Below are 23,496 nucleotides of genomic sequence, written 5' to 3'. Positions count from 1 at the left end.
TATTGCAATGCTCCTAACTGTATAAGAAAAATATGTCTTTATATAAGAAAAAATTTGTGTTATACAATGCCTGATGAAGGGACCTAAGTAGTCTCGAAAGCTTGTCTGTCATTTTTGTTAGCCATTAAAAAAGGTATCAACTACCGAGGACTCTCAATCTTTACATTTCAATGCTCCTAACGTTTCAGTACAAAAGAAAACTTAAAAAAGTGACCACATTTTGGAGACATTTTTGGGGAGCCCAAGACTGCTTCCCAAAAATGAATGTACAAAGTAAGAATTGAAATTTTTATATGAAATATGCAATTTTAGTGCATAATAGGTTGCACCCACTTGTGTAATCAGAGACATGCACTCCTATAACTATTAACCTCTTCCTGCCGCAGACATTTTCCAATTTTTCATTTTTGACTCCCCCCTTTCAAAGCCCATAACTTTTTTTTATTTTTCTGCTCTCAGAGCCATATGAGTTCTTAATGTTTGCAGGACAAAGTTTTGTTCATGATGCTGACAATAATTATTCTGTACAATGTACTGGGAAGCTGGAAAAAAATTCTGAATGGGTTGGATTTGAAGAAAAAATGCATTTGTGTGATTTTTTTACGGGCTTCGTCTTTACAGCGTTCACTGTGCAGCCAAAATGATATGTCACCTGTATTCTATGTTTTGGTAAAATTCCAGGGATACCAAATTTATATGGTTTTATTTACATTTATCACAGTCAAAACTGTGAAAAAACGGCAGTTTGGTACTTTTGACTTTTTTTTCCCACTGCGGTGTTTGCCGTACATGAAAAATATTTTTTTATAGGTTTGTAGACCAGGCGTTTTCGGACCTAGGGATATCTAATGTGTATGTATTTCACAGTAGTTAAGTGCTTTTATATGTGTGCTAGGGAAAGGGGGGTGATTTGAACTTTTATTATATATATATATATATATATATATATATATATATATATATATAAATAATTATAAAATATATATATATATATATATATATATATATATATATATATATATATATATATGTATATATATATATATTTATAGATCTATTAAAAAAAATATTTTTTTATGGATCTATTAATCTAATGCATTGCAGAGCTTTGCAAAAAACAGCAGTTCTTTTGCAGGCTACACAGAGTAGCCTGCAATAGAATACATTGAATGACAGGCCTGGGAGCCTTCATAAGGTTCCCGGCTTTCATGACAATGGGATCCTAGCCATGATGCTCACTCTGGGTGCCGGGGATCATTGGAAAAATGGCGGCACCCATGTACTGCCGGGAAATGCCGCCTTGGTCAGCTTTGACTGAGGCACCAGAGGGGTTAATGCCCGCGATTGGTGCTCGGACATTAGCATCGGGTGTTTGCTGTTTAACACAGCAGAAACCCAGCAGCTATGGTGGCCACCCGGCTCCTGAGTGGCCACCATTTTTAAACAACTGGCATCCGCCGTACTAGTTCGCCAAATGTCAGGAACGAGTTAAGTAGGTTATTCTAGGTACAAAAAAGTTGTATTTGTGGGTGTAAACTGCTTTTTTGGCACACAGTGGGGCTCAGAAGGGATAGAGCACTATGCTTTTTAGATTTTAGAGTATAGATTTAGAGGTACTTTCTGGACACCATGTTGTTTTTGAAGAGCCCTGGAGCTGCCAGTAAATTGGAATTCCCCAAAAAAGTGGCCCCATTTTGTAGGGACAATTTAAGGGTTTCTGCAAATATGACATAGTGTCCATAACCAGCATCTTACAGTAATGTAGCCTCCAAAATGGGGTCAAATATCTGTAGATTCCACTTTACGGCATTAAATACGTTATCCTGGGTACGCCAGTGTCATACATGTGGGCGTAAACTGCAGTTTGGGTAAACAGTAGGGCACAGAAGGGAAGGAGCGCTATGCGGCCTTTGGAGCACAGATTTAGATGTTTGGTATCTTTATTCCATGTCCATGTTTGCAGAGCCCCTGAGGTGCCAAAGAAGTGGAATCCACTAGGCAGTGACCCCATTTTGAAAACTACTTCCCTCAAAGAATTTATCAAGGGGTGTAGTGAGCAATATTATTCCAGATGTTAAGGCACAGCGGATGGTGAAAAGTGCATATGTAAGCTTATACATTCCCTTCCTGCCACAACCAATTGTGTTCTAATGATTTGGCAATTTGGGTTTTTTTTCTCTTCACATTGTCCAAGCTATATTTTTTTATTTCTCTGGTGATGTAGCTATATGAGGGCTGTTTTTTTGTGGTATGAGATGCATCTTGTAATGACACCATTTCAGGGTACCTAAAATTTATTGGCTAAATTTTAACTTTTTGGTGGATAAAAAATAAATAAATTATATATATATATATATATATATATATATATATATTTATATATGGCATTGCGTTTTAGCCTTTACATTTTTTCTCATGCAGTGTACATGTTACCTTTATTCTATGGATCGGCACGTATACGGTATTACCTAATTTACATTGTTCTCTTATGTGTTACTAATTATGCAGAGTTTATATATATTTTGCCATCTTCTGAGGTGTGTAACATTTTTATTTTTGATGGCTTATTTTCTGCAGAATGCCTTGTGCTTTTTATTGGTACTGGTTTGGGTACATATGATAGCATTTTTTTTGTATGACAAGATTGCCAAAATCATTATTCCTGACAGAAAATAGATTTTGCCGCAGAGGGGTAAGGGGGGACATTTATTATTGGAACCCCTTAAATGCCACAGTTGTTTGACCGCGGCATCTAAGTGGATAAAACTATTTGAACCCCTTGGATTTTTTGCCAGCACAATTATTTTTGCAGTCAAAAAATTATGCAACTTTTTTGGAACCTTTACCACATGTACAAAATGTAGAGCTTTGGCTGCAAAAATACACTGATCATCCATTATAACCACTGACAATGAATAATATTGATTATCCTCAAGGCACAAAGTGAATAGATGGTTCTTAGAGATGATATGTTGCAAACAGGAAAAATAGGCAGGCGTATGGATCTGAATGACTTTGATAAGTGCCAAATTGTGATGGCTAGATGATGTTCCTTGATGTGTGTGGAGATCTAAAGATAGTCTGTCTGGACCAGTCTCATATAAAAGCTACTATAGCATCAATTGCTGGAAAAATATAATTCTTGCCATGCTAGAAAGGTATTATAACGTACAGTACATGTTAACTTGCTGCACATGGATTGGTGGTGCTATAGACAGGTCATAATTCTCATGCATGCCTGGTCCATTGCTGGAAGTGCCTAAAGTGGGACTGGTTCAGAATTGGACCACTGAGTAATGCATTTTCTTTTTCATTATGTTATCTGTGTATATGTGGATTTCTTACCTGGGAAAGAGGTGGCACCAGTATGCACTATGGGAAAGGGGGAGCTGGTTGTTGGTAGAGTGATGTTTTGGGAAATGTTCTGCTGGGAAACCTTGGGTCCTGACACTGATGTATGTTTACCCTTAAAAAATACTGACCTGGTTAATGTGAGAAAAATTAGGTGTGTTTTGAGGGCATGGCTTCATACATTAGTGCCCATAATGAATACTCCAAAATGAATACAGACCCCAGAATAAACAGAGACCCCAGAGCATAAATACAGGTAACAGATCAGACTGCACCTCAGGAATAAATACAGACCACAGAGTAAATACAGATCTAGAGGATATCTCAAAATTAATACAGGCCCTAGACCAGGCCCCAGAACAAAGACCCAGACAGGAACCTAGCATAAATACAGATCCTTGACAATATCCGAAAAAAAATTCAGTCCCCAGACTGGACTTCCGGAAAGATTACAAACTGCAGGCCAGACTAGACTCCCGGAATAAATATCAATGGCATAGTAAATACAGTGCAAAACACAATACGGATGAAGGGAAGGGAAAACACAGCCCAAAAACAACACTATTCCATATCTAAGAGGAACACTCACGATCCCTTGGTGAAAGAAGGAACTGATCCTTACAGGAAAATTGAACAAAAGGAAGGAGAGTCCAGCATTTTTCTTCCGTATAAAAAATATTTCTTCTCTTTATTTAAAGAGGACCTTTCATCAGATTGAGCACAGGCAGTTCCATATACTGCTGGAAAGCTGACTGGAAAGCTGAATTCAGCGCACTGTCGGCTTTCCCGATCTGTGCCCCGGGTAAAGCGCTATCGGTCCGTACCGTAGCGCTTTACAGTCAGAAGGGCGTTTCTGACACTTAGCCAGGGACGCCCTTCTGCCCAGCAGCGCCTATCGCACTGTAGAGTGTGAGCAGGGAGGAACGATGTCCGACTTTTCAAATGGACAGCAAAACCCGACATGTAGGTTTTTGCTGTCCGCTTGAAAAGTTGGACATCTTTGGGAATGGACAGTTAAGGACAGACATGAACTGTAAAAGAACGCACCCGATGTCCATTTAAATGAATACAAAATATCACGGCCACAGCTAGTGTCCACACAAGATTTTGAACGGATATTAGCAGCGGACACTAGCTGTCGGACACCGACGGTAGTGTGAACGGCCCCTTATTTCACAAAGTGGATTCATAGATATCCAAGTTTTAACATTGTACAAAGTATCAACATATTTCTTATTTATTTATTACAGACAAAAGAATAAAATGCAGACAAATTTATTTTGGTGTTGACAGTTATATGTGAGATTGTTTTAGTCGTATCCATTGACATTTACATCTTGGGGTACATTCAACTTTTTGAATGCAAAAATATAGCAATCCGCTTAGTAATATTTTTAAAGAATTCCCCATGTAAGCTACGTAACATGACAATTTTATAGTTCATTGTCATTATTATATGTGTAGCTATTTGTTTTTTCTTTTTTTATATATAGTATGCAATTTAAATGAAGAAAAGTTTTTTTAATTTTTAAATATGTTTTGAACATTAAATATTTTGAACATTTTTTTTTTACTTGTAATCGCTGGTAAAATAAACGGTAATACTTCAGGACTGAAAAACTAATGCAGGTGAATTCAGAAGAAAGCAAAAACTACAAAATATCAAATGGTCAGTGTACCAGTAAATTCTTATTTTTTGAAAATATTTAGGCGCCATCTAGTGGACTATGTGACAAAATGTTTCTGGCACTACATTTGTTGTGGTCATTGACAATATTGGTTAATGTTATACAAGCCATATATTTTTGTTTTTGATAGTGATTCTGTTACTGACCCACATATTATATAGTAGTAACCAAAAACATGGCTGTGTAATACTGCCCTTAGAGACAAAGAATTTTCAGAGTTTGTAGGAACTGAAGATCTCAAAAGAAGATTGCGTAGCGGTGTTTTTCTATTGTTACAATGTTTTTTCATGTCCATGTTGTTATTCATGTAAATTGTATTTTACCTTTTTTAGGTGGAAAATGGTAAACCAAAGAACACTAATTTGCACATTGAAGGCTCCCTTAGTGCTCGGGAGAAGGTTGGAGTTCAAGATTTTGTGCTGCTAGATTCCCACACCAGTGAGACTGCTTTCCTTGACAATCTGCGCAAGCGATTCCAGGAGAATCTTATCTATGTAATGTTTTTTATTCTTTGGTGATACAGCAACAGTGTAACAGCGATAGCATGTATCAATTAAATCTTAGGAGGCTTTTACACTCATTTACCTGTTGAGGGACATACGAGTGGTATTTTCCAGGCAATAAGCATAATACTTTTATATTGGAACCATTGGCCCCATTTATCAAAATTGTCATAAAGAAATCAACATCCTGTTGTCCATAGTAACCAATAAGGGTTTTAAATCATATTTTATTGTAACTTTTAGTTTTTAAATCTAAATCTTAAATATAATTTCATTGGTCTTTTTTTTTCTTTCAACAAACCCACTGATGAGTTAAAGGCCGTTACTTCATTTGGGTATCAAAATGAACAAAGATAGAACATGTTTGTTTTCCTTCTTTTCTTCACAGATGTGATATTCAAGATATGTGAATATTCATTGGGGGAGATTTAGGAATATTGACAGTTTAAAGGGGCTCTATCACTGGGAAAAGTCATTTTTAACTAATCCCATCCTTGCATAGCCTTTAGAAATGCTATTCCACACCTACCTTTAGTATATAGATTGCCTCAGTGGTTTCTGAATAAGTCTGTTTTTATTCATATGCTAATTAGACTGGTGCACGATGCATTGTGCACCCCTTTGCTATTGTTTCCTATGGGAGACTGCTGCTGTTGCTGACTCAGCTTCCTGTTTGCACACACATAGGAGATAATAGCAGGGGCGAGTGCTGCTGGGAACTTCCTGTGCTGGCTGGAAGCTCATTAGCATATGAATAAAAGCGGACTGAGGCAATCTACATACTAAAGGTAGGTGTGGAATAGCATTTCTAAAGGCTATGTGAGGATGTATATAGTTAAAAATGACTTTTCCCAGTGATAGAGCCCCTTTACACACCGTTCTTCATATCTCTTGTGGATTATACACATCACTTATGATATGGCACACATCTCCTCATAAATCAGTCACTTTTAAAAGTCTCAAGCCCCACATTCTCCTTCGGTACAATCCATAGGCACTCCTTCATTCCACCTCTGAGGCTGTGTTCACACAGGGTTTTTTGGACCGGATTTTGATGTGGAGGCCGCCTCAGAATTCAAAAAATGGCTAGCCACGACTGGATTCTGGGAATTCGGCTCCGGATTAGGCCCAAATGAATGGGTCTAGTCGTGAGTGTCTTGCCACGGACACTGCGGCGGATTTCGCCATGGAATCCGCAGCAAGATAGGGCAACTCGCTTCTTTTTTCCACAAGCGGCAAAATAACACTAGCGGAAAAAAGAAGTGAACAGCTCAGTTGAAGTCAATGGGAGCCGGATTCTGAGGCGGATTCCGTGTCAAAATCTGGACAAAAAAACTCAGTGTGAACTCAGCATAATAGGACCTGTCCTATCTGATGGGGCCCGCACAAAGGTACATGAAAATCACAATTGTGTGTACACACCCATTGAAATTAATGGGTCAGTGTGCTATTTGTGAAGTACACGGATAGCACACTAAACACGGTCACGGCCACCTGCAAGGGGCCTTAAAAGTAGGGTTTTACTTGGATGCAGAAACCTGGATGAGAGTCAGTATAAGAATAGCACTTCTGGTTATAATTAGTGGTCTCTTCTAATTGTTAAGTGTCTATATTTATGACCACAGTGTAACATGAAAAGTTAAATCCTTTCTTCTGTGTTTTTTGCAGACATATATCGGGACATTGCTGGTTTCTGTGAACCCATATAAGGATCTTGAACTCTATACTCAGCAGCAGATGAACATGTACCAAGGTGTAAATTTCATTGAGCTGCCACCACACATGTAAGTCTGTGCTTATTAAATGCATACATGCATCATTTTATGTTGTATCGCACAATAAAAATAGTACTTGCTTCATGGCTCTCACTTCTTGACTCTTGAGCCATTTTTACGTCTATGTAGTGTACATTGTAAACGGCTCTCACTGAGGTGAGAAGTCACATTGCTTGTTAAATGGCACTTGTATGTCCAAATGCATGTGTGTGTCTGAGGTGGGGGAATAGATTGTGAGTCCCAGTGGGAACAGTTACTGATGTGAATATTGACATAAAAATGAAGCCTTTGTTTTCAACTCTTTTAAGACTCATTGGATGTGTTTTATATGTTGAGAGCATTTTCTAATATTTACCTCTGATGGTATTCTTGAGATAGCTCCCAAATATACCACCTGGTATACATGTTTTACCCCATGTCATTGCACGGAGTAACCTTGCCCACTTTAGTATTTCAGCAACAGAAAAGTTATGCCTATTCATACTGGCTCTAATATATTCTAATAGGACCTACTTTTGGCATAAGAATGATCGATGAGACCTTTTGATATATTGGATATAAGCAAGAGCAGCTTTTAACCTTAAGGGGTTATCCAAATTTTTCAAATTGACAGCCTGTCCTATAAATAGGCCATCAATTTTATATTGCTGAAGGTCCGACCCTTGGCACCTCACCAATCAGCTGTTTGAAGGTGCTGCAATCTTTCCTTTACATACTCTTCTTTGGTTACACTGGGTGCCCGGAGCTACAAGTTAATTTTGTAGTGGTTGTTTTAGGCCTTACAACATTGTTCCTGCCATTGAAAAGTAAGGTGTTCTGAACAGCACAACTCCCAGTACCTGATGTAAACAATAAAGAGGCGGCATCGCCTGTATAAGAACCCTGGCACCCTCAAGCAGCTAAACTGAAAGGGGCTGGACCCCCAACAATGTAAAATTGATGGCCTATTGATCATTTTTAAATGGCCTCTTTCATGTGAACACACCGTATTACAACTGACTCTTCTGCCCGTTCTATATGTCTTTTTAGTTATGCAGTTGCAGATAATGCCTACAGGGTGATGTGTTCAGAGCGAAACAATCACTTCATGCTGATATCTGGAGAAAGTGGATCTGGTAAAACAGAGACATCCAAGAAAATCCTTCAGTACTTGGCTATGGCATGTCCAACCACAGAGAAGCTTCACACAATCCGAGACAGACTTCTCCTGTCAAATCCGGTTCTGGAGGTAACTAGTATTCATACGTGGTAAATAGCATTTATTGAATAGACTGATTTTTAAAAAAATATTTCATTTTGATATTGTCAGGCTTTTGGAAATGCCAAAACTCTTCGCAATGACAACTCAAGCAGATTTGGAAAATATATGGATGTACAGTTTGACTACAAGGTAAATACACCAACTTCTTTCTTGTCAAATACATATATAGGAACTGAATACAAATGTGTCAAGGATATTGGATTAAAGTGAAATTTCATCCAGAAGCATTACTTATGTATTACGTATCCCAAGTACTTAACAGGGGGTGCTTGGCAAGTGTGGCATAGCCCTTGTTAAAGATGCAGGATGCAGGCATTAGGAGATCTCTAACATTCACTATTCTGCTTGTTATCTTTTAAAGGGAGTCTACCACCTCCTCTAAGCATATTCCACTGTCACCACTCTGTTACAGAGCACATGGCAGTAATAAACAACATAGCTTTGTTATATTTGTCACTTTTATAGATCTGGGGAAAAACAACATTGAAGTCTTGTAAATGAGGCAGATGGAGCACTGGGCGCAGTCCTTAAGTCCTTACAGCACTGCTGTTGCTGCTCAAGTAGGATGGCTGATGTTATAGCAGTGGGAGGATCATCTCTCACAGCATGGCGGGGCACAAGTAGAGGTCTGAACACGATGGCAATAACATTGTTCCAAAGTCTTCTATTCTACTATATAGCTGATAAATGCTTCTAGTTGGAATAACCTTTTAAGTCTTATCTCAGAAGGAAAGGCTATGGATGCATGGTAACTCCACAGGTTTAGGTCTCCACAGCCCGGCAGAATTACTATAATTTACACCAGAAATTGGAGTAGCTTGTAGGTTATATCTATGTCAGCTCTTAGCTGGTACATGAAGAATCAGAGATGCAGCTAATTTATGAACAAGCATGGGCCCACTAGTAAATTAAAAGTTCGCTCCAGTACAGGGGAGAAAACATCAGTCTCGGAGCCTGTTCATGTAAATCCATTGTCACTTCCAACTCTACAGGGCGCTCCAGCTGGAGGACATATTCTTAGCTATTTAATAGAGAAGTCACGGGTGGTCCATCAGAATCAAGGGGAGAGGAACTTCCACATATTCTACCAGTTATTGGAAGGAGGAGAAGATCATTTAATCCGTTGGTTAGGACTAGAGCGTAAACCTGAGCTTTATAGTTACCTCATCCAGGTAAGATCACAATCAAAAGGCATTTTTATAGCTACTTTGATATAAACATGAACAACATATATATATATATTTTATTTTGCATCACAAGGGTGAATGTGCCAAAGTTAGTACCATCTGTGACAAGTCAAACTGGAAGCTCGTACGGAGAGCTTTTACTATCATTGAGTTCACTGAAGCAGACATTGAGGTAAGAAATCTATAAAATTATTTGTTTGTCCAATATACATTTGCGCAGAGAAAAGAAAGAAAGAAAACACAGAAACTTGGATAAATGATACATTTTTAAATATGGAAAATGTCATAGAGAGTTATGCTGTCCTGAAAAAAAATCAGCAGGAGGTGTTGGAACTTATCTTCTGAATCTTTGACAGTCCCTTCTTCATCTTTGCTACACCCTTTCAGTGTTTATTGACTGTGTTACAGCAGAGATACACACAGACATCCTGCTGCTATTGGTGTGAAAAAGCAGTCTGCTGAGATGGAGGTGTTAGCTACAGTAGCATGTCTATACAGTTGTGCTAAAAAGTTTACATACCACAACAAATTTTGGGGGGTTTTTGGTCTTTTTTTCAGAGAATATGAATGATAACACAAAAACGTTTTCTCCCTCATGGTTAGTTATTGGTTGAAGCCATTTATTGTCAAACTTATGTGTTTTCTCTTTTTAATGACAACCAAAAACATCAAAATGACCCTGTTCAAAAGTTCACAACTCCAGTTCTTAATACCACATATTGCCCCCTATAACATCAATGACAGCTTAAAGTCTTTTGTGATAGTTGTGGATGTGGCTCTTTACTTTCTCTGTCCATTCTTCTTGGCAAAAAGTCTCCAGTTCCTGTAAATTCCTGGGCTGTCTTGCATTTCCTGTGCACTTCAGATCTCCCCACAGTGGCTCCATGATATTGAGGTCAGGAGACTGAGATGGCCACTCCAGAACCTTCACTTTCTTCTTTTGTAGCCAATGACAGGTCGATTTAGCCTTGTGTTTTGGATCATTGTCATGTTGGAATGTCCAAGTATGTCCCATGTGCAGCTTCCTGGCTGATGAGCCCAAATTTGTCTCCAGTATTTGCTGATAACTTGCTGCATTCATCTTTCCTTGACCAAGTTTCCCGTGCCTTCATCGCTCACACATCCCCACATCATCAGTGATCCATCTCCATGCTTTACAGTAGGAGTTTTGTCTCATCACTCCAAATTACCTTGTTCCAGAAGTTTTGAGGCTTGTCTCTGTGCTGTTTGGCGTATTGAAGGCGAGATTCTTTGTGGCATTTGCGCAGTAACGGCTTTCTTCTGGCAACTCGACCATGCAGCCCATTTTTCTTCAAGTGTCTCCTTATTGTGCATCTTAAAACAGCCACACCGATAGTTTTCACAGAGTCCTGTATTTCATCTGACGTTCTGTCTGGGGTTTTCTTTGCATTCCGAACAATTTTCCAGGCAGTTGTGGCCAAAATTTTGGTTGGTTTACTTGGCCGTGCTTTGGTTTGTGTCAACTTCTGGGCATGTTATCAAGCCAAAATCACCAGCATATGTGAACTTTTCAATAGCGTCATTTTGATGTTTTTGGTTAAAAAGAGAAAACACAGTAGTTTGACAATAAATGGCTTCAACCAACCACAAACAATGAGTGGAGAAAAAGTTTTTGTGTTATCATTCATATTCTCTAAAAAAAAATGGCTAAAACCCCCAAAAAGTCTGCTGGGGGATGTAAACTTTTTAGCACAACTTGTATGCCTGTGTCTACATGTGTGTTATTCTTCCTCTGTAGTCTCCTCTCCAAAGACTTCCATAGCCTTCAGTCTGCCTTCAGCAAAGAAAGATTTCAGCAGTGAATTAAGTAATTTTTCTCTAATAATGTAACATTACAAAAAGTATTTTATTTGCTTGTACTATTGATGTATGAAACAAATATAAACAACTTTTTAACATACTCTTCAAATCTTTTTATGTTCAAATTTTTAGAATCTTTTTGGATTAGTAGCCAGTGTCTTACACTTGGGGAACATAACGTATGAAGAGGACAGCCATGGCCATGCCATAATTAAGAATGGTACACAACTCCAGTTGGTGTCAAAGGTATTACAATAATTTGTGTTGAGGGTAACAGATGAATATGTATCCTTAAATTTGGTTATACAGATACACTGATAGTTAATACTGTATAATACAGCTACGTTTGAAGTAGGTGTCTTGTACGGGCCGTCATAGCATGGGACACGGTGCCAGCCTACTCATTCCACTAACTCAATCTTGCCTGCACCCTTCACTCAGGCTGCAAATTGAGTGTAAATTGCACCCCAATACAGTCCACGCACCCCAAATACACACTGCCAACACCGCCGATTTCCCCGGCTCATCAGAAGCTGTGCTATCATTTACAGGCATCTCCCAAACAGTCAGGCACAAAATACCTCAAGGAAGGTAATGGTTTCATAGAGCAACACAAAGTAACCATAAATTTAACAATTTAATGCCCAAAGGGTTCAGTTCTATATATACAAGAGATGATAAAGTACACAAAATGCAAACAGATTTAAAAATAAATGGGATTAAAACAGAATAATACTTAAAAGTCTTTGGTTCCAAGCTTGGAAGATCTTCTGTAGTGAAGTGGACACAGCCAGCTCTCTTAACTTCTTCCATAGATGGTAAAGTATTACAGTCTCTTAAGCTTGTTTAGCCAAACCACCCTGTCAGGCAGCCCCCTCCTCTTAGTCCTTGAGGTGATGGATGACAACTCATCCTTACCTGGGAAAGAGAGATTTGCTTCCGTACCATGGAGAGCTGTGTGCAGGGCCGCACCTCTAATGAGGAGACATGAGGCAGCCGCCTCAGGGAGGCAGTTTGGGAGGGGGCGGCAGCCACAGGACTTTTTTTTTTTTTTTTACCTAAACAGTATTAAAGTTAAAGGACCTTTGATGAAGTCAGTGATAATGCCATCAAAAGTCCTTTTGAAATTTGGCATCTATCCAGGGTCTGCATTAGGAGGAGGAAGGGTGGGGGGCTGCCGATCGCTGTTTGTAAAAGTTTCCCTGCACACATCAGCTTGCTGTGCCGCCCCTCCCCCTCAGCATCGGAGTGTGAGGGGAGAAGTCTCTTGCGATGTCACAGCTTACTCCACTGCCAGGCAGAGCTGCACAGGAGTTTCCTCCATGTCCTGTGCACCCAGCAATTCAGCCAAAGGTATATATTCTTGGGTAAAATATATATAGATGTGTATATGTGTTTACATTATGTGTCTTATATACTGTGTGAGTCCTGTATGTGTGTAGATAGGTGTGTGTATATGTTGTATATGACTGTATGTGTGTGAGTAGATGGGTATATGTGTATGTATATACAACAATCTATCTATCTATCTATCTATCTATCTATCTATCTATCTGTATTTGCTTCTATACATGTCTACCATTATACATACTAAAATTGTATTTTATAATGTGATGCTTAGGCCCGGTTCACATCTGCGTTCTGGTTTCCGTTCGGGGAGCCTGCTTGTACACTCCCCAAACAGAAACCTATACGCAACCACCTTGTGTCATACCTTCAAACCGCCCCGTCTTGCTTGTGCTCCGAAAATTCCTCTTTCCGCCTCCAGCGTTTCTCATCACCATTTCTTGCGTGCTTTCTTCGTCTGTCCACAAGAAAATGGCGCTCGGCATGTGCAGTAGCGCTCAGAAAGGAGTGTTATTGCACATGCCTGAGATTTAAATGTACAGGAGTGAGATGAGAGATGCTGGAGGCGGTTACAGGGGGAGAGGAGGAGCAATTTTCGGCACGCAAGCTAAAGAGGGGCCGGTTTCAAGGTATGACACAGGGGGTGTATGGTGGCTTGGAGGAATGCCCAGGGTGCACAGACAGGCTCATTTACATATTGGTTTTACTGGTATGTTATTAAAACAGGGGGGGTCCTTTAAAAAAAGAGTAGCAGCGTCCCTCTGCAACCACTATTATGCCCCACAGCGGCTATGGAGCATAATAGAGTTGGGTGGCCAACTGTGGGGCATAATGGAGGTTTCAGGGGGCTGCTGTGGGACATAATATATATAGACGCACACTTTCCCCCCGCTACCTGATGCAGACGATCAAAAGAAAAACCTAATCGCGCTGCCCCGCCACCCTTCCACCGTTTCAGTATTAGCACGTCGTCGATATAACGCAACCACAGCGAGATACCTAGGCTGGTGGGAGGAGCGCCTTGTCTTTACCGAGCAACATGAACAGTGGACTCCAGATATCTCGCTGTGGTTGCATTATATTGACGACGTGCTAATACTGTGGACAGGAACAGTGGAAGGGTTTAATGCTTTCGTGGAAAACTTAAATACAAATTACATCAATATGAGGTTTACCTCAACCATTAACCCGGTTAACATCACCTTTTTGGATATCACGATCACCATCAATGAGACTGGAAAACTTGACACTAGTCTGTATCGCAAGGAGACAGCTACAAACTCCCTCCTCAGGTGGGATAGCTATCATCCAGCACCCCTGAGGAGGGGGATACCGAAAGGACAGCTTCTGCGTGTCCGCAGAAACTGTTTAGATTTGGATGATTACCAACAGAAGTCATGTGAGTTAGGGGCCAGATTTGAACAACAGGGCTATCCTATTTCACTTCTGTAGTTCAATGCAGGAGCGACCTTCCAAAAATGGCCACCAGCCGGCATTCGCACTCGGCTCTGCTGGTGTCTCACTGGCAGAGCCAACTGCGCAGGCGTCGGAGGTGAGGCATGAGGAAGACGACAGAGAAGGGGAGGATCCAGCCGAAGATAGAGGCGTCACAAGATCGTGTTCTCGAGCTGCAGTGGGGACGCCCCCATCGCATTTTCAGCGCTGCCCCCCCCCCTCGCTACCAGAGAACTAATTTGCATACCGGTAAAAACTGGTATTTCTAAGGAACGGCGCGGCGGAGATCACATCTAAAGGTAAGAGACATCCGACATCTTATCCACAAAAAAAGAGGTTTTAATGGTAGAATCCCTTTAAACTGTACTCTGGACGTGCTTCAGCCCAGCAGTATAGGCTTGCAATCCTTGTTCTTGGATTGTCTAATAGTAGAAGCCATTACCAGCTTCATAAGTTAATTCTGAGTCTAGCTTTACACTTGTGTTTTCTATACTGGAATATAGTAGTAGTGCAGCTGCAGACCATTGATCCTGGTGGAAAAATAGAGTTGTGACTATAATAGGTCTGTGTTTTGTCCTTTGTAACCACTGGTAGAACAGGGACATTAAATACACTCATCTAAATAAACCCTTGAAGGGGTTTTCCAGGACTTACATACTGATGACTTATCATTAGGATATGCCATCAATATGTGTTCAGAACCCAGGGCCCCTCAAAGATCAGCTGTGCAAACACTGTGGCCTTATTCCTATGCCGATGATGTCATTTTCATTAGTCACATGATACAGCAGCAGTTCAATCCCATTCAAGTTAATGGAGCTGAGCTGCAAGACCAAGCACAGTGTTATGGTGTGGGGATCTCTGATAACCTCTCAGTCAAGTTTAAGGAAAAATACCAAAGAAAAACAAAATTAAGAGTATGAGCAGTTTAGAATATCTTGTGTGTGATACTCCTAATCTCTGCCTTGCACACTAGAAGTAGCCGTGGGCCTGACTAACTAACCTGTGTGGTTGTGAACATCGCCGGAGACAGTGGCGTAACTACCACCATCGCAGCGGTAGCAGCTGCCACAGGGCCCGGGACATTAGGGGCCCGGTGACAGCTGCTATCATTATGCTCGGAGGTCTTTTCGGACCCCCGAGTATAATGATCGGGGCCCCCTGTTGGTGGAATACTTTCCACCAACAGGGGGCCCCGAAGCTGCAGCAACGGCTGAGACACAGGAGCTTCAGGTCTGGCTCCTGTCAGGGCTTCAGGACGCTCCCCCTCTCTCCCCCCTCCCTTTCTCTGCTGTCCTCTGCCCACCAATGAGAGGAGGAGGCGGGGCTTATCCCTTCCGTCCTGCACAGAAGAGAAGAGGAAGAAGCTGCTCCAGGAAAATGAAACTGAAGCTACACAGGTACGTACTGGGGTTACTTATTACTATCAGGCATTTGGGGGGATTACTTGTGTTTTAGTAACTCCATGTGCCTCATAGTAATAGCAGTTAACCCCATCATCTCCCTCACATTAACCCCTGTTTGCCTCACCATAAGAGTTACTGATATGTGAGACATTTGGGGGTAATAGTAATGAAGATACTTTATTATTACCTCCATGTCTCTCACATATCAGTAACTCTTATGTGAGGTACACAAGGCTTAATGTGAGGGACATGATAGGGTTAACTGCTATTAATAGGAGTTACTAAATTGTAATGCACATGACCAGATTTTTTTTTATCCACAATTTGTCCTGGTATAGCGGTCAGCGGGTGACAGTATTTAGTCCTGTAGGGGCCACTAAGGGACATAATACTGTATGCAGGGGCCACTATTGGGTATAATACTGTGTGCAGGGGCCACTATGGGACATAATAGAGCGCGCAGGAATGCGTAGGAGGGACTCGGTTGAGATCTTCGGTGTCGGGGGGGCCCCATGTCAAAAGTTCGCCACGGGGCCCCGCCATTCCTAGTTACGCCACTGGCCGGAGAAATAACTCACCTACAAGTGAAACAGAAAACCTGACTAGTTTCACATTTATGAAGGAGAGGTAAGATACAGAAAATGCCCCCACAGGTGTCTGACTGAACTAGTGGTGAATATGTGGGAACACAAAGTGTAGAGGAGAAAATAAATGTGAAACACAGCAATACTGACACTATGCAAAGTGATAGGAAAAACAGAACTTAGTATTACACACCAAAAAACCTACAAAAGATCCAAACAGTAAAAAGCTAGGGTTCACTGCACCCGAAACAACTATGCTTGGATCAAAATGCTCTATACTTAGCCAATAACCGGATAGTATGAATAGGCAGCAAGGAAGGCTGAATGGGCCAGGACTCAGACACAGATGAACAAGCAGTTTCAGGCAGACAGACCATTTCTGGAACACAGGAAACTGAAGTTTAAGACCGGCATCTGACAGCATGCAAAGCGGAATTAAATAGTAAAGAGCAGGAATAACTAGAGAGGGGATAGGAAGCGGCACAAGAACTGCCCACAGCCTGTAATTAGTTTCTAACACTGAAGAGGACCTAACCCCTTCAGAGACAAAGACTCACTAAGGCACTGACCCACAAAGCAACTCATCACATGATCCATTCATGACTGCTACCGCAGAAATAGCATGCCCAGTGTGAACATTCCCCTGCAGCACATCCCCTGCAGATGATTCATGCACTGAATGCCGTTCAGGCACTTCACACCAGAACCTAACAGGCTGAGACCACAAAGACCAGGTCATAACACACAACCGCTACTCAATGTGCTGCACTGTGCTGAGTATTCAGTGAACAGGCTGCAAGACATACAAATGCAACTTCTTTAACTTGCTGAGCTGTTTGTGCGGTCCTGTTTGTCAGACTCCACTGATCACATCATGTTGATCACATGTTGATCTATGGATCATCAATGTGTAAGTCCTAGGAAACTCCCTATATATTTTGCTATTTTGCTAGCTGTCCTGAAGAATGACAACAAATTGCATTTAGTAGAAACAGTGAGACAAAGTGAATATGTTTTGCTTTATGCTTTTATTTTATCACAGCTTCTTGGTGTTCCTGTGTCCATTTTACAAGAAGCTTTAACCCACAAGAAGATTGAAGCTAGATCCGAGCAGGTTTGTGTTATAATGTTATGAATGGTTAGATAATAATTTATAATTCCTTCCATTAAAGGGATTGTCCTCACCATGATCACTGTTACATTATTGGGACCGACAATGAAAGCAGGGCACTGTCCTATAGAGAACAAGGGAGCAGCAGTGCACATGAGCTATTGGGCTCCATCTATTAAGAGACACAAGATAATGAAGAAGTTGTAATTATAGGACAACCCTTTTATTTTGAAATGGAGAAATGGGGGGGGGGGGGGGACAAAACAAATGTGCCTTTCTAAGGTTTTAAGCTATTATTAATCATTTCAGTCAGCAGGCATTTCTTAGTTACCCTAGTGAGCTGTTATGTTATTCATCAGAAAAATAAAATTCTGAGTGATAGAAGTATTTCTCATATCACATGGGAGGCAATGTGTTGGAGATTACCTGCATTTACACTTGGGTTCTAAGTTTTAGAGTAGAGCTTTACCCTTTAAAGGGGTTGTCCAGGAACTGAGGAATGAGGAAGGAGGCCTTTGATAGCTCCTTTAACATGGTTCTACTAACAGTAATTGTCTTTGGTATTTATTGTGACTTGCAGGTCCTCAGCCCTTTGAATTTAGAGCTGGCCTACTATGCTCGTGACGCTCTTGCCAAAGCAATGTATGGGAGATCCTTCAGCTGGCTTGTTAACAAAATAAATGGATCTCTGGCAAATAAGGTAAAACCTGTATCATGAATAGTTTATTTTTTTTATTTTTTTTATCTTAGGGCTCGTTCACATCTGCGCCCATAATTTGAATGGGCTTGAAAAGTCTCCGGCCGTGTGCGCCGATGAGCGTTTTATGCTCTCCGCGGCGAAACCGTTTTTTTTAAACCGGACACCAGACATGCATAAAACGCTCACCGGCGCTCACGGCTGGACTCGGCATGACAGGTTTCCATCTTATGCAGAAGACGGAAACCTGAAAATGAAGTTCAGGCGCTGGTGTGAACCCAGCGTAAAATTTCCTGAATGATCTTTATCGCTTTCCTATAATCTGGGATGACATGATAATGATGAATTTGTAGAGGCACAATAAAAAAATAACCTTGTAAAATAAAAGACCGAATGTTTAAAGTAAAGCTAGTCAGGGTATACAGTACGAGGCATGGCAGCTGTCATGAGAGCCAGCGATCAAATCCATATCCTCAGCGGCAGTGGAATCCATATCCACTTATAGGTGAGGAGAAGTATGTAATTTCTGTGGAGATTGAAAGGGAAGAGTGAAAGAGGACAGAGGACACTTTTGGAGTCAGCGCAGTGTTATTCCCGAATTCTGGTCGTTTATCCCTGTTATACCACCCGATGTGGGTGTTGGGTTTCCTGCTGCTCATCAGTGCTCCAGTTCATTACTGTCAATACCTCCAAAAGGACTGTTGGAGCGGACAGAATTTGGTCGCTCGATACAATTGTTTGTTCCATGTTTATAGAGGACAGAGGAAGGACCATTCGTGTCCGGAGCTAGCTGGCTGCTGAAGATGGTGAAAGTGGAGTCAGGGCCTTTTCTTATACCGGTTACTTTGTTCCACGTAAGGATATGTTAACAGGTTCTCCCTCAAAATCAGCTCCAAGTTTTGCCTGGGAGGCAGATTTCCGTGGCAGATTTTGCAATGGAATTTGGTCAAGCAGAAAAATTCAGCTTCAAATTCCTGAAGCTGGATTTGTCAGCTAGGAAAAATTCTGTTATGTGAACATACCCTACATTCCTATCTGTTTCCTCCTTTAGGCCGGGGCCCCACAGGATATAAACACTTCAATTTGCCCACTGTGGGAAAAATTGTGGCATTTTACAGTAAGGGAAAAGTGGATAGGATTCTAGTGAATCACTTGCCCACTTTGCGGTAAAAACCGCGGTGCGGACATGCCATGATTTTCAAAACCGGCGTGGTTTTGAAAATCACAGCATGTCAATTATACCTACGGAAACGCTGGCAGTTTCCCTATAGGTATAATTGAAACACAAAGTCTGTGTAGGAAAACTCTGCAAACTTTCTGTCTAAAGTGCTGCAGGAAGAACTGCGATGCGTTGCCCCCACAGTTTTTCCCGCAGTGCAGGACGTCCCGTGGGGCCTTAGCCTTAAAGGTAGAACCATAAATAACTAATCTCAATGTGATCGCATTTAACATCCAATTGTTTAATTGATGTCCGCATGCTTACCTTCAGTCCAGGAAAGAGAGAAACAGTGTTCCTGTAACATGAGCGATCTTGCCAAACATCCTGTCATGTTCTTGTACATTTTGACAGCTCTATTCTGTGTCATAAAATATTTAGCACCTAAACGCTAATGATGGTCGTGTGACCTTCTGGAGTCATGAAACCTACTAAAATATTCATATCATTATGGCTTACACTTACAATAAATTCTTCTGTACAGATGAGATGATACTTTTGATATGATGATGGTTTATAAGAAATCTACAAATAGATCATAAAAGGCCAATAAAGTTTGCAGTGGTTTTTCTTCTCCCAGGTTATATTATTTGACTTTGGCTGCTGTTTTTTTTTTTTTTATGAATACAAATATGGGATGTATGACATTTATACAACAGAATCTTTGATGTTGAGCATGTTCTAATACATTGTGATAAGACATTATTCATTAATTTTACGGTGAAATTGGAATTCACAGGAGCCACCAAAGAAAACAGTAATTGGACTTTTGGACATTTATGGATTTGAAGTGTTTGAAACAAACAGGTAAGTTTCTCAATTCACTTCTGATCCAGTGTAATATACTTTCCTTTCACCCTATAATAGTGCTTAATTTGTGTCCTCAAATTTGGTATGTCCAAGGTCCAATGAATTACTGGTGCGTGCATCTTATTTCACCTTATTGCTACAGACTCTTAGATTACAGTACATTCTGTACATGATAGGTGGACATTTCAATAAAAAATGTGATGGATCTATATATTCAAATCACCTTAAGCCTAAAGCCCGAAAGGTTTCTGCCCCAAAAATGCGAAAAGTAAAGTCTTGCTTGCAGGACTTTTTTCTCCACATTTTTCAAGCGGAATGGAGGACGGAATCCCCGAATGGTCACACAGCAGAGAAGGGAGGGCAGGCATGTCAAATGTTTGCCCTCGAGCCCCACCATTCCTAGTTGCGCCACTGTCACACATTTCCGTTGTAAATGTTTGAAACAAATAATCTGGAATGTATAATATATATTACGTTTATGTCATTTCCCAGCTTTGAGCAATTCTGTATTAACTACTGTAATGAAAAACTGCAGCAGCTTTTCATTTCTATGACACTAAAGGCAGAGCAAGAAGAATATGAAACAGAAGGAATTGAGGTATTGTACAATATTTGCATTTTTTAATATATTTCTTATAGCAATAGTCATTATTGTCTTCGTATTTAGTTTCCCATATTGTTCTACATGTCTTCTAGGAATGTGTATGATTTTGCATTGATACATTTTAACGCTTCATTTTCCCATCTCAGCTTTTTCTCAGAATACCCATCTCCTTTACCTGGTCCTGGGGTGGTGTATTGATGAGGGGGATGTACTAGTGTAGATGTGGGGGTTGTTACTGTTTCCTAGGGACACCCCTTGTGGAAGTCTCCTCTCTGATGGATTTTGAAGCGCTAGCTTGATGCTAAATGCAAATAATAATCAGGAGACCTGTGGCCATTTAACAGGCATCGCTCGTGGCACTCTTTACTTTAGGCTCAAGCAATAATGGTTACACAACCAGTCAGACTTGGAGGTTTAGTCTTTTTGAAGTGCAAGATGGCATTTATTCTTCACCTAGTCCCAATCTGTCTATCAAACCCTCTCTAAGGCTAAGGCTCCACTGGCTGTAATCGCAGTGCTAAAGCGCTGCGGAAAGAACAGCTGCGTGAATGCATTGCAGTTCTTTCCGCAGCGCTTTTAAGAGAAAGTTCAGAGAGTTTTCCTGTGCAGACTTTCTCTTCCCATTATATCTACGGAAAAGCCGCCGGCGTTTCGGTAGATATAATTGGCATGCTGCGATTTGCAAAGCCACAACGGCTTTGCAAATCGCAGCGTGTCCACGCTGCGATTTCTTCCGCAAAGTGGACATGGGATTTGCATGAACTCCATCCCCTTTGCTTGCACTGTAAAACGTTGCGATTTTTCCCATAGCATCTCCACTGTGGGCAAATCGCAGCGTTTACGTCCCGTGGGGCCCTGGCCTAAGGCTGAGGCCCAACATTGCAGAGATGCATTTTTGTTGCAGATTTGCCTGTTTGTTTTTTAGCCAAAGCCAAGAATGGCTACAAAAGGAATGGGAAATATATATGAAGCTTTTACACTTCTACCTGCTCAATCCAGTCCTGGCTTTAGCTCAAAAAAAAAATAATCACAATAAAATCTGCAACAAAAAAGCTTCATTTCTGCAATGTGGGGGCCTCAGCCTTATTTCCATTCTTGAACACCTTTCTTGGGCCTTACAATTCAGCACACTTATTGGGAAATTGGGGACCTTAGCATAACTTTCTGTAATTGTATTTTCCAATAAAAATAGGCTTGCACAGGGAGTGCTACCTTCCCACCTATGTTACCTACAAGCACAGATCTACTCTCTCTAATCTTAAATCTGTCCTATAGGTTATGAATATCACTTACATTATATTTTATCTATAGATAAACCAAAAAAGGTTTTGGTCTTTTGGGCAGGGTTTTGAGGCGATTACGGCCGCAAAATTCAATGCAAGTCAATGGGAGACGGAAAAACCGCAACCATTTTTTCTGAGGCAGATTTCCACCTCCCATTGACTTGCATTTATTTTGCAGGTGGAAAACGCTTCAAAAAACGCTTCAGGAAATGCCTCAAAAAACGCCTCAGGAATTTTCCTGAGCGGATTTTTCCTGACCAAATTACTGACCAAAAAACTCCGTGTTCTGCTCATGCCGAGCCGTACACGCGGGCACTTCCCATTCACTTCAATGGGAGTGCTCGTAGTGAAAAAAGCAGCCCATTCATTTCTATGGGGAGCGCTCGTATGCCGGCTCCCATAGAAATGAATGGAACTGCTTTATACGCCGCTGATTCTGAACGTGTTTTACGTTCAGAATAAGCTGCCGTTTACGTAGTGTGAACTCACCCTTAGGGTGAGTTCACACGTAAATTATGTGTGGCTTATTTTGGTCCTGACAAAAAAAAGCTTTCTAATTAGGAAGCTTTGTTTTTTGGACCTTGCCGCGCTTTTTGGAGCTTTTTTTGGAGCGTTTTTTTTGTAAAAACCACTTCAAAAAACGCCAGGCAGTTTTTCCCTCCCGTAAAGTGAATGGGCCGCCTCCCATTCACTTCTTATGCTTTCTTCAGGCGGAAAGGTCATATTGCTTCTTTTTTCTGCTAGCGGCGAAAAACTGCTAGCAGAAAAAAAAAGCTAGCGGTCTACATAGACCACTATTGTAATGAGGTAGATTTTGAGGCAAAATCCGCCGTCAAAATCCGGCTCTTTGTCCCCGTGTGAACTAGCCCTTAGGGTATGTTCACATGGTGGAATCTACCACTGATTTTGAGATGGGTTCCACAACAGCAGTATCATACCATGTGAACAGATAGCACAAACTCGGTGTATAATATTTGGATGTGTGACCACATTTAAGTATAACAAAACACTAGTATTATATATATATCACATGGTAAGTGGGAGCTCTGTGACAGGTTTTGCATCAAGGCCCAGGAGCTTCTAGTTCACATTCCGCCTCTGTGTACTGCGGTCACCATGTCGTGACACAATCACTATAGTAGGGACCATTATAAAGAAGTGGTTTTATATGTGCATGCAGGACTTCATCTTTCATTACAAAGGTAAACAAACATGACGGAAGATAGCTTTTGTTATGTTGTTTATATTAGTGTCAATGGAAACGGACACAGAATCAGTCTGTGACTGTTCTCTGTAACAGTTTAATGTCCGCTGCTGTCATCCTATGACGGAAGACCGCAACAGACATTAGCAACGGTAGTGTGAACACCCCCTTATTAGTAACCTAGTAAATAAAT

At 40.9% G+C, this 23,496-nt stretch overlaps 1 protein-coding gene across 1 annotated transcript in view; it reads left to right on the top strand.

Annotated features, from left to right (window-relative positions):
- The first annotated feature begins 1,773 nt into the window (after window positions 1–1,773).
- The window catches only part of MYO1H (myosin IH), a 57,974-nt gene continuing 36,251 nt past the window's right edge, over window positions 1,774–23,496 (top strand). The window contains exons 1-12 of the mRNA XM_075272907.1: window positions 1,774–1,827; window positions 5,372–5,533; window positions 7,211–7,326; window positions 8,347–8,545; window positions 8,627–8,707; window positions 9,571–9,750; window positions 9,839–9,937; window positions 11,719–11,832; window positions 17,421–17,492; window positions 18,070–18,189; window positions 20,142–20,209; window positions 20,705–20,810. Of these exons, the coding sequence (XP_075129008.1) occupies window positions 1,774–1,827; window positions 5,372–5,533; window positions 7,211–7,326; window positions 8,347–8,545; window positions 8,627–8,707; window positions 9,571–9,750; window positions 9,839–9,937; window positions 11,719–11,832; window positions 17,421–17,492; window positions 18,070–18,189; window positions 20,142–20,209; window positions 20,705–20,810 (1,371 nt within the window). The remainder of the gene's footprint in view (window positions 1,828–5,371; window positions 5,534–7,210; window positions 7,327–8,346; window positions 8,546–8,626; window positions 8,708–9,570; window positions 9,751–9,838; window positions 9,938–11,718; window positions 11,833–17,420; window positions 17,493–18,069; window positions 18,190–20,141; window positions 20,210–20,704; window positions 20,811–23,496) is intronic.

This window comes from Leptodactylus fuscus, chromosome 1 (assembly GCF_031893055.1).
Source record: "Leptodactylus fuscus isolate aLepFus1 chromosome 1, aLepFus1.hap2, whole genome shotgun sequence".
Lineage (NCBI taxonomy): Eukaryota > Metazoa > Chordata > Amphibia > Anura > Leptodactylidae > Leptodactylus > Leptodactylus fuscus.
Note: the sequence above shows the minus strand (reverse complement) of the source record. Positions and strands in the feature narration are given on the sequence as shown.